The sequence below is a fragment of the Arachis duranensis genome, chromosome 10, assembly GCF_000817695.3.
Source record: "Arachis duranensis cultivar V14167 chromosome 10, aradu.V14167.gnm2.J7QH, whole genome shotgun sequence".
NCBI classification, from domain to species: Eukaryota; Viridiplantae; Streptophyta; class Magnoliopsida; order Fabales; family Fabaceae; genus Arachis; species Arachis duranensis.
Window position 1 is genome coordinate 79,457,545 of NC_029781.3, and position 10,342 is coordinate 79,467,886.

A 10,342-nucleotide genomic window follows, 5' to 3' on the forward strand; every position below is an offset into this window, starting at 1 on the left:
CTAGATCATCCGTCCGAGGCATATGGTGGACATGGTCCTGCAGCCATGTGAGCTTTAGCGAGAATTACTCCTTCCTCTGCACCTCCTGTTGTGCAACCACCGAAGGCCTGACACCGAGTAGTCGCTCCACTAACTCCAATGTCTCCGTGCCTTACCATATGTAGAAATCATGGAAGCACCCTCCACTAGCTCCCCGTGCATGTGTAGTCCAAGGTGGTATGCCATGTCCTATAGAGTGATAGTGGCATCACCCCATAGCAGGTGCAACGTGTGGGTCTTCGAACGTCAACGCTCCACAAATGTCGTGATCAAGGAGTTGTCAAAAATGAAGTCCTTGAGAGACACCGTGTTGCCGAAGGCAGTCTCACTCAAATACAGGAGGATGGCGTCCGGTGGTCGAAGCATGTGACTCACTCGCCTAGGCAGAAGTAAGCGAGAAGTCTGACACAAAATAAATTATCACAATTATTAAAAATTTGTATACGTGCGTCGACATAACAAACTTACTTAACTATTATATACATTTATTTAACAGAAATTTACACGTATGTACTAACTGAATTTATGTCAATAAAACTTTTTACGTTAATATTTACTTAGTTAATTAATAAACATTTCCTCATACGTTACTTAAAATAAAAACATTCCCTAAAGCAATTAATAATCAGGTAAAGTATACTTTTTGTTCCTGAAATTTGACAAAAGTTTCAAAAATACCCATAAGTTTTATTTTTTTTCAATTTTATCCCAAAAATTTTCGATTTGCATCAAATATACCTCTGACGGCTAGTTTTTCAAGAAATTTAAGACCAATTCAACAACAATTTCATAAGAACAACCCTCAATACAAGCAAATCAAGCATAATTTTTATGTATTATTGTTAGATTGGTTTTAATTTTTTTGAAAATTTAGCCCTCGAGAATATATTTGATGCAAATCGAAAACTTTTGAGACAAAATTGAAACAAAATAAAATTTAGGAATATTTTTAAAATTTTTACCAAATTTCAGGAACAAAAAGTATACTTTATCCTTAATACTCTAATTATCAAACTTTAATTTAATAATTTAATTTAGATAAATACAAAATTACATAAGAGTTCCCTTAAATTAAAAAATAACTTTTACTTGAATAATTAATAACTAAATTAATAAATTAAAGAACGTGTGACTAATAAATCAATTAACTTCAACGGTTGAAAAACATTGACTCAAGTATTTATATCTGAATTAATAATTATGTAGTTAAAAACTTAATTACAAAAAAATGAGAACCACATTCATAGAATTATACTCTATCAGTGATCTGTTGCTAAGATATAAATTGTATTCTAGTTCTTGGCGAGTATCCTAACCATGTTTATACATATATGGGATAACATAAACGTTAAGATAAGAAAACTAACCACAAAATCGGCTGTCCCAGCGTAGTGCCATGTTGCATTCAATCTATTAATGTTCGAATCACATGTATCTGTGTGCGTCATTTTTGTCTTACTCAATAATATGGTCAGAAACAGATAGAAGAGATGAGAAAGTGGTGGAAAAGTTGGAAATGGGATACAGAAAGTCGTTGTAAACGACATCTATATATAGGCATTACCTACTATAAACGAGATATACACATGTCACGTGCACTGTCTTATTTTGTTTACACTATAAACAAGATAAATAATTTTACGTATTTTCATAATAATTTTTAAAATTATTTATTTCAATAAATAAAAGATTTTTTTAATTTATTTAAATAAAAAATCCCACAAATAAACATATGTTTAATCTACATAAAAAAAACAATAAATCAAAGCAGAAATTTAATTATCAATCTTAAAATCTAAGAACATAACGTTGTAAAAAATTAGCAAGTTAAAAATTATTCTTAAGTGTCTCAACATGAAAAACTTTTCAAATATAGATGGTAGATTAATAAGATGGAAAAGAAAAAAAAATGCTAATTGGAAGAGAACAAGGAAAAAATGGTATTTTTATTTAGAACTTGACAATATGTTTCAATATTATTTAATTAATAATCTCTCATTATTGAATTAAATGATTAATGTTAATTGTAATTTTAGTATTTTGTGGTATGACTCAAAGTTTTCTTTAAATATTATGCATCTAATAATTTATGAACCCATCAATAAGAATAATCATTTTTCACAACTGTTATATGAGTGGTAATCTAAAAAATAAATGTAATAATCACTATAAGAAACATCGTTAAAATTGACGGTCAAATCGACGGCTAAGTCGTCGATAATATTAAATTTTAATGACAAAATGGACGGCGGATGTGGTCACTATTAAACTTGTCAATTTTCCAAAATTCTAATAAAATCAATGGCTTGCCTTGCCAATTGATAATAATGTAATAAAATCGACAGCATTTTTGTCTATAATATGAGTTTGAAATTTTCACATTCTTACTAAAATCGACAACGTTGCCGTCGATATTATTATATAAAATCGATGCCACTTCTGTCGATATTTGATTCAATTAAATCGACAAGAGTTTCATCTATAATATGCTTAATAAATCGACAAGATTGCGTCGATATTTGATTCAATAAAATCGACAATATTGCCGTCGATATTTGATTCAATAAAATCGACACAGTTGCCGTCGATTTATTAATTTAGATACCGATAAATTCTTTGTCTATATTTTGAATTTAAAAAGCGACAATTTTTTCGTCGATCATAATAGTTATATGTTTTAATTATTTTTTTATTTGAAAAAATAGTAAACAATTAGCAAATAAACTTTTAAATATATAAATAAAATTTATACAGAATATTAGATAACAAGATAAATAAATTTTTAAATATAAAAATAAAATTTATATTAAATATAGAGAATGAGTCTATAAACTTATCAAAAACATAGAGTTATATTCGTTTAAATTGTAATCCACTAATAATACAAAATATTCAAAGTAAAATAATTAAATAACCTAACCGAGTGCTTCCAATCCATAATCTCTTCCAAATCCACTCATCTTGTAGCCTCCAAAAGGGTAATCAACATCAAAGGCAAAGAAGCAGTTGTAATAAAATGTTTTTCAAATCGAAAGTAGCTCAACAGGCAACAATTTAATTTGTAACCTGAAGCTTTGTTATAAAAAGCAGAAAGCTTGAATCAGCATTTTCCTCTTTGCTAGATTCCACGCTCATATCTGTTTAGACATGAAAAAAATGGGTCAATAATAGAAAGATGAATTCTTGATATACCAAAATTTGTATCATCAATTAATATTTCATATAAATATGATAGAAATTAACAAATTATCACTTTTCTCATGATGAATTATAGAAGTAAGAATTGATTTTGGGGGCCAGCAATTAAACAAATTAAAATTACAAAAATTAGATTTACTCTTACCTCTCCAAAATAGATGCTAGGCATCCCCAATAAATTTCCAAACAAGCATTGCATTCATAATTCCATTAACATTTTGTTCACATAAAAACCACTCATTTCCCTTCAACTTAAGTACTTCAATATATATATAAAAGAAGGGAAGGCAAAATCCTAAGCTTTAGTGGCAGAAATTGGAAATACAAGGAGCAGTACCCTGTTAATATGTTCTATGTAAGAGATAGTGCAATGCAACAAAACCAAGAGATAAAAATAAAAAAATTGCGAAGAAAATATGGACTAAAACCAGCCAAAATATCATGAAGCAATTATGAATATTAATAAAGAAACCATGACAGGTCCAAATATCTCATCTTGTGATATTAGCATGTCCTCCTGAAATGGATTGTGTGAAGCAATTATGAATATTAATAAAGAAGGTCAGTTTTCATGTTTCTTGAAGAGTTGAAAATGCACTTTAACATTAGAGAAAATTGTAGGCTCAATGTAGTAGCCCTTGTTTCCAAATCCTTTTTCCCAGTTAAAAGGGTAGCTCCTTCTTTCTTTCCAAGCTCAATATAGGACAGAATTTTCTCAAACTGTGCCTTACTAGTCTGCAGTTTAAAATAATAAAAAAATCATATACAGAGAAGAGTTATTATTATCTAAAAGCTTATTCTCAAATTATAATGTAAACATAATTATGTTACCTGTGATCCTTGCTGAATTTTAGGGTCAAATGGATCTCCTACTACCCATGTTTTTGCCTTCTCCACGACCTTCTTCTCAAATTCATCATAAATTCCTTCTTGAACATAAACTCTGGAAAATGCAACACATATTTCTCCCTGAAAATTATAAACAGTTACTAGGGACGACCGAGATACCTTGAAAAACAAGAAAAAGGATTTCAGGGTTGACTTGGAATGAAAGGAATGAAATCTTGTTGTGTAGGATACCAAAGAGAGCAAGGTCAACAGTTTTGTCAACATCAGCATCATCAAAGATCAAGACTGGGGACTTGCCACCTAATTCAAGTGAAACTGGTTTCAAATTGCTCATGGTTGCCGCCATCATTACCTTCCGGCCAGTCTCCGTCGAACCAGTAAAACTGACCTATAACATAACATAATCAAATCAAACCTTAGTACTAGTAGAGCCATAGATGGAAATTATCGCATCCACGTCCATATTAGGTAGTTGATTGAAGCATATAATGAAATAAGCTTCCTTTGTATTTTTGCATTGGATACTTTCCCTTTATGCATAATAAATGACACAACAAACAACAGAGTCATATGAAAATGATTTTTCCAAACACACTTCTCTTCTTCTTCTTCATTCTGTTATCCAATTAGCTAGAAATATAATTTATATATATTAATGAAAAATTAAAGTAATTAATTACCTCTTAGGAAGTTAAAGATGATATAGAAGATACCACCATTGAGGGCAATCAAGTTGATGAGAAGCTCAACGCAGATCCCAAAGAACGCTAATGGCTTGCCACAAACTGCAAGAGCTTCTGGGCCAAGATAGAGATGAATATAAGCCACCAATCACAATAGATATAAGCTTCGAATTCAGATATATAAGAATTCAGATAATTCAGATAATTCTTGACAAAGTCTAATAGATATATAAGAAAAGAAACTATATAATTCATGGTAAAATGACAGATAAAGAGGGCCAAAAATCAATTGTCATTTTGACCAATCAAAGGTTGTTTCATATCACACCAATCACAATCTATATAACAAGCTAAGAAGATCACTCCCCGTTATTAGTGCATAGTCAAAACAGTACCTGCAGATGAGATAAAATAATGATAACAATAATAGTTTTAGAAGAAAAAAAATAAACTCTAGTAGATTGGTTTTGCATTTTCTTGTTGTTGCTGTGATTATGGAGAATTATGATCATTGTTCTTTATTTCTAGACCCTTCACAAACACTGCCTCATGTCTCAAATTGTAATTCTCTTCATCATCAATTTGGTGATGAGTTTCATTCATGGCTGGCACCGGTCGAAACGGTGGCCGGAGACAGAGCTGCTAGTGCTTCCAAGAGCCACAGTCAGGCCGAGAAGCGGCGTAGGGACCGGATCAATGCACAGCTTACAAGTCTAAGGAAACTAATTCCAAAATCTGATAAGGTACAACAGCTTATTTTAATTTTAATGTGTCTTAAATACTATATAAACTATAAGGTATTGTCATTTGAAACAGGGCATAGTTAGTTTCAATAATACCATGAAAAATATAAACATCAGCTTGTTTACACATCCTCACTGAGCAATGACCTTTCCATACTTTGTGTCCGGAGTACTTCACTTAATTTCCTCTGCAGTATTGGGCTTTGGTGGTATTTATCATGCACTTCTGGGATCATGGCAAGGTCTTGTTTACACAACAAAACAACACTCATGAATGAAATTCCAATGAAGAGAGATTCACACATTGTCACAATGAATGAGTATCTTGCTGCTTTTGGTTGTGAACAGTTGAACACTTGAACACTTCAAATTCAATTCATACAACCAATAAAATCAACAATCAAGTGAAACAAATTTAAGAAAATTTACTACTATATGCATAAAATGCTTCTAAATTATGGATAATAATTACATCAAACATAAACTAATGGATTTCATTTTATATATAACTCACCTTATGGCAGCGCTTATTCCAAGTAGCAGCATCAAGTACCAACCCTGAATATTGATGCTAAAACACAAAAGCATCTTAGTTATGAAACTCAAGAGAAAATAAAAGAGCTGAAAATAATTGTTTAAAGGATCTAACAAATATCATATTTCACAAATGCTAAAATGTTAGCCTCAATTATAATTTTTCAAGAATTTATTTATTACTTTTAACTTTTTTGATTGTTCAATCAAATTGTGACTCTTAGTGCTTGTTTGGGTGAGCTTTTAAGAAAAGATCTTTTTTTGAATTATCTTTTTTTAAAAGATCTTATAGAGAAGTAAAAGTAATTTTTTGTTTGGATATCTCATATAAAAAGGTCTTTTTATCTATCAATTATGTTTGGGTATAACAATATAAAAGTACTTTTTTGTTTATTTATTACATGAAAAACATTTTTTTAAGGAAAAAAGATCTTTTAAAAAAAGATGTAAATTACAGCTTCTCAAAAAAGATCTTTTTTTTTTATTTTACTAGTGCTTTTACTTTTACTACTAGAAATTTGCCAAACACGTTAAAAAATAAAAAAAGATATTTTTTCATTAAAAAAAGATCTTTTTTTTTTTACAAAATAATGGCGCCCAAACATACACTTATAATAGCAAATAAAAGGGCTTCAGGAGGGAAAATAAGTAAAAAAGAAAACAAAACATGATACATATAAGAATAAACAAAATTCAATGTGAATAGAAAAAAAAATATATAAAATAATGGAAATTTTGATAATGGGAATATTGAACAGAGGATAATCAGAGAGATTGAAGACACCGATAAAATGAGCAGATCGAAATTTTGTATTAACTGTAATTGTAATTATGTATCATGCATCTCATGCTTAACTTATTTAAACCAAGCAATAAATAAAGCATATTTTATCAATCATGATGATGTTTTCATCAGCAGCAGCTCCTTCCAGTTATCGAAACTCTAATTCAATTCCAGCAGTAGTGAAGAGAAAGCGAAGTCAACCAAAAATACCAGACAAGAAATTAAAGAATAATTAGCTTGAAATCTATTATTATATATGTGAATTGATGAATTGAAGCATGCAAATCCAGAGGCAGAAGTAATAGCTCTATCGCCAAACTCGCTCATGGCGAAGAATCATTTCGTGTGCGAGATATGCAAGAAAGGAGGGACCAGAACCTGCAGTTGCACCGGCGAGGCACAACCTGCCGTGGAAGCTTCGGGTTGAACGAGGGAGAAGGAGGTGGTGGTTGTGGGCACGGGTTGAACGAGGAAATTTGGGAGAGTTTGGGTTTCTGAACTTTGGACGCGGGAGTGGACGCGGGAAGATGTGTTTTTAGTGATAAAAATCAACGGCATCTTTGTCGATTTTAATTAAAAAAATAACACATATAGCGTCTATTTTATAGATTGAATTTACACTGCCCATTCCATTTTAGAAAGCAATCTAAACCGTTCAAATTTATCGACAGTAATGTTGTCGATATTTTAAATAATAAAATAGACGTCATATTCGTCGATTTTAATTTAAAAAAATAACACATATAGCGTCTATTTTATAGATTAAATTTACACCGTTCATCCCATTTTAGAAAGTAATCTAGACCGTTCAAAATTATCGACGGTAATGTTATCAATATTTTAAATAATAAAACAGACGCCATATTCGTCGATTTTATTTTCGACTTCTAGTGCGTCTATAATATGACGATAATAGGGAAAAAAATTAATGCATCATAAAAATATCGACGACCAGGCTGTCGATTTTAATATTTTATTTTTAATTATTTTTTAGTAATATGGACAGCAAGTCGTTGAAAATTATCGACAGTAAAAATAGCCGTCGATTTTTGGCGTCGAAAAAAACGCTTTTCCTTGTAGAGAATTAAATGATTGTATATAATAACTTACATTTTACACAATGATACATGAGCAATGAAAAAATTTGTTAGGAGAGTTATAATTGTGAATTAGTGAAGGCAGATAACAAACTCATAGGAAAATAAGGACACAAGCTTGGAATGGAAGATATCAAATAGACAGAGTAAACTAGTCAAGGGTGCTGTGGATTGTGCATTGTGATGAGTCGTCTATCTCTTTTTGAAATTTCTCTTCTCTCTTTGTTTAAATCTTCTTTTCTTAACTCAGTAACTTATCTCGTGTAGGTGCCAATGAGTTATAACACAATTGGCATAGTCTCTTCATACTCATCTAAGAAGTTGCGAATTCGAATTTTGTAAGACCCAAAACTTTTGAAAAGTCTTATTATGATCAAGTCTCAAATCATATAGTTATTTGTAGCCTTAATTTCAGAAATTATTTTATTAAAGATAATTAAGGCAAGTTTTGATTTATTGAATTTGAGATGAGTTATGATTATTATCCAATTTTATAATTATTGAATTATTTTCTATATTTAGATTATAAATTTGGCAGTCATGAAATAATAGGGATTTTACATGATTTGGATTAGATAAGTAATATTTCAAATATTACTGTTGTTATTTTGGAAAATAGAGAAATTAATTATATTATTTCTAATTTTTAGATTTGGGCATTTTATTGAAAATAACTTGTAAAATTGATGAGCAAATAGTATTTTTTTTATACACTATTATTGTTGAATTAGAATTTATTTCTAATTACTATATTTTTCGCAATTTCATTTGAAATTACTAAAATGCCCCTAACCCTAATTTTAAAAAAAAAAAAGAAAACCGTAGCCCCTCAAACCCATGCAGCCGCAGCTGCTGCCCTTCTCCTTTACCCTCATCATCACTCACCCACAAGCAAACCTAACGCAGACACAACTGAAACCCATAGCAGCGCCAAATCAAAGATGGGGAAATAGGGAAATAGGGCCGCGGGAGAAGGGAGGAGGAGAGGAAGGAGATTCGCGCCGGCGTGCTGGGCTCCACCGCCGCCGTCGCGTCATCGCTGTCACTGAAGCTTCGCGCCGCTGTCCAACCGCCGTGCCTCGCTGTCAGTTGCTGCTCATCCTCATCGCGAACAAAGGGAAGCGCGAGACCGAGAGGGAGAGAGAAAGCGTGGAGTCGGCGTCGTGCGGAGAGGGACTCGCCGCTCCTTCCCACCGCCGTCGAGCTGCCATTGACGTGTGTCACCGCGGCTGAGGGTGTCGCCACCACCAAACCCGGGCCGCACGCGAGAGGAAGAAGAGCGATGAGGCAGAACGCGTCCTCGCCGGAGCTCTTGAGCGCCGCCGTCGTTCGTGCCTGCTCCCGCCGCCAAATCTGCTCTCACTTCTGGGTTCTGGAATCTGACCCGGACGCCGCTGCCACCATTCGAGCTCGCTGCTGCTGATGATGGTAAGCCCAAACCGCCGCCAGCAAAAGGGGTTCAGGCCGCCGCAGGTGTCGCTGCCGGAGAAGGGAGCTGCATCTCTGTGATTCCGACCGCCAGGAGTGGTTTTGTGACGTTAGGGACCGCCGCCGGAGCTTCTGCCTACTGCTGCCGACACCGGAAAAGGTTGCCGGTAAGGGTTTTAATTGTGATTTCTGTCCTTTTTGAATTCCGGGAATACTATAGTTGCCGCGTGTTGATGTTGTGATCGGAATTTGTCGCCGCAGCCGCTCGAGGTAGCTGTCGGGCTGACCGCAGCCGCTCGAGGTGGCTGTCGGGCTGCTGCCGAGCTGGCCCGGAGACCGCCGCTGTTTCGGTTCAACCGTTCCTCCTTCGGTTCAGTAAGCGATTTGATTTGAAAGCCCTTTAGCTACTATTCTGTTATTTTACGCTGAGGTTTGTGGTGTTAATTGCTATAAGATTTGAGTTCGATTGTTGTATGTTGCGATTAGAGTTGTTGAGACTGTTGCGAAAGTGGCTTGGAGCTGAGGTTTTGGTTACCGTCAGTTTGGTTTGAGGCGGAAAGGACTTGATGAGGCATTTTGGTTATGGAATTGCGTTTTGAGGTAGGGGCGCTTTCCAAAAACTATGTTTTGTGTATTGAAATTATTACATATGGATACTGATGTGAGATATTGTGTATTTGGTGATTGTATCTGCCTTATGTATTATTTGATTGACTTGAATGATTATGGATGTTGGTTTGGCTAAGTTGTTGTGCGGCTTTGTGAAATATAATGTTTTGAAGTTGATTCTTTAAAGATTTGAAATCTGAGTTTAAACCATTGAGGATTGGTTTGAATTGAGTCAATTATTTCAATGATGTGAAAAGTCGAATGCACTTTTGAATTCAGCCTGGTTTATTTTAATTGATTTGGTTTTGGACAAATGATTTGTTATTGAACCGCTTCTTTAAAGCTTTGGAAATGAGTTATATCGATTGATATTGAGTT

General features: G+C 33.4%; 1 protein-coding gene across 1 annotated transcript; it reads right to left on the reverse strand.

Annotated features, from left to right (window-relative positions):
• Nucleotides 1-285: 285 nt before the first annotated feature.
• On the reverse strand, nucleotides 286-4,805 carry LOC107470374 (aldehyde dehydrogenase family 2 member C4-like). Its single transcript, XM_052255657.1, has 6 exons — nucleotides 4,800-4,805; nucleotides 4,337-4,474; nucleotides 4,069-4,245; nucleotides 3,874-3,972; nucleotides 3,710-3,754; nucleotides 286-441 (listed from the first exon to the last, which is right to left on the reverse strand). Exons 1-6 carry the CDS (start codon nucleotides 4,803-4,805, stop codon nucleotides 286-288), a joined length of 621 nt encoding a protein of 206 aa, XP_052111617.1.
• Nucleotides 4,806-10,342: the final 5,537 nt, after the last annotated feature.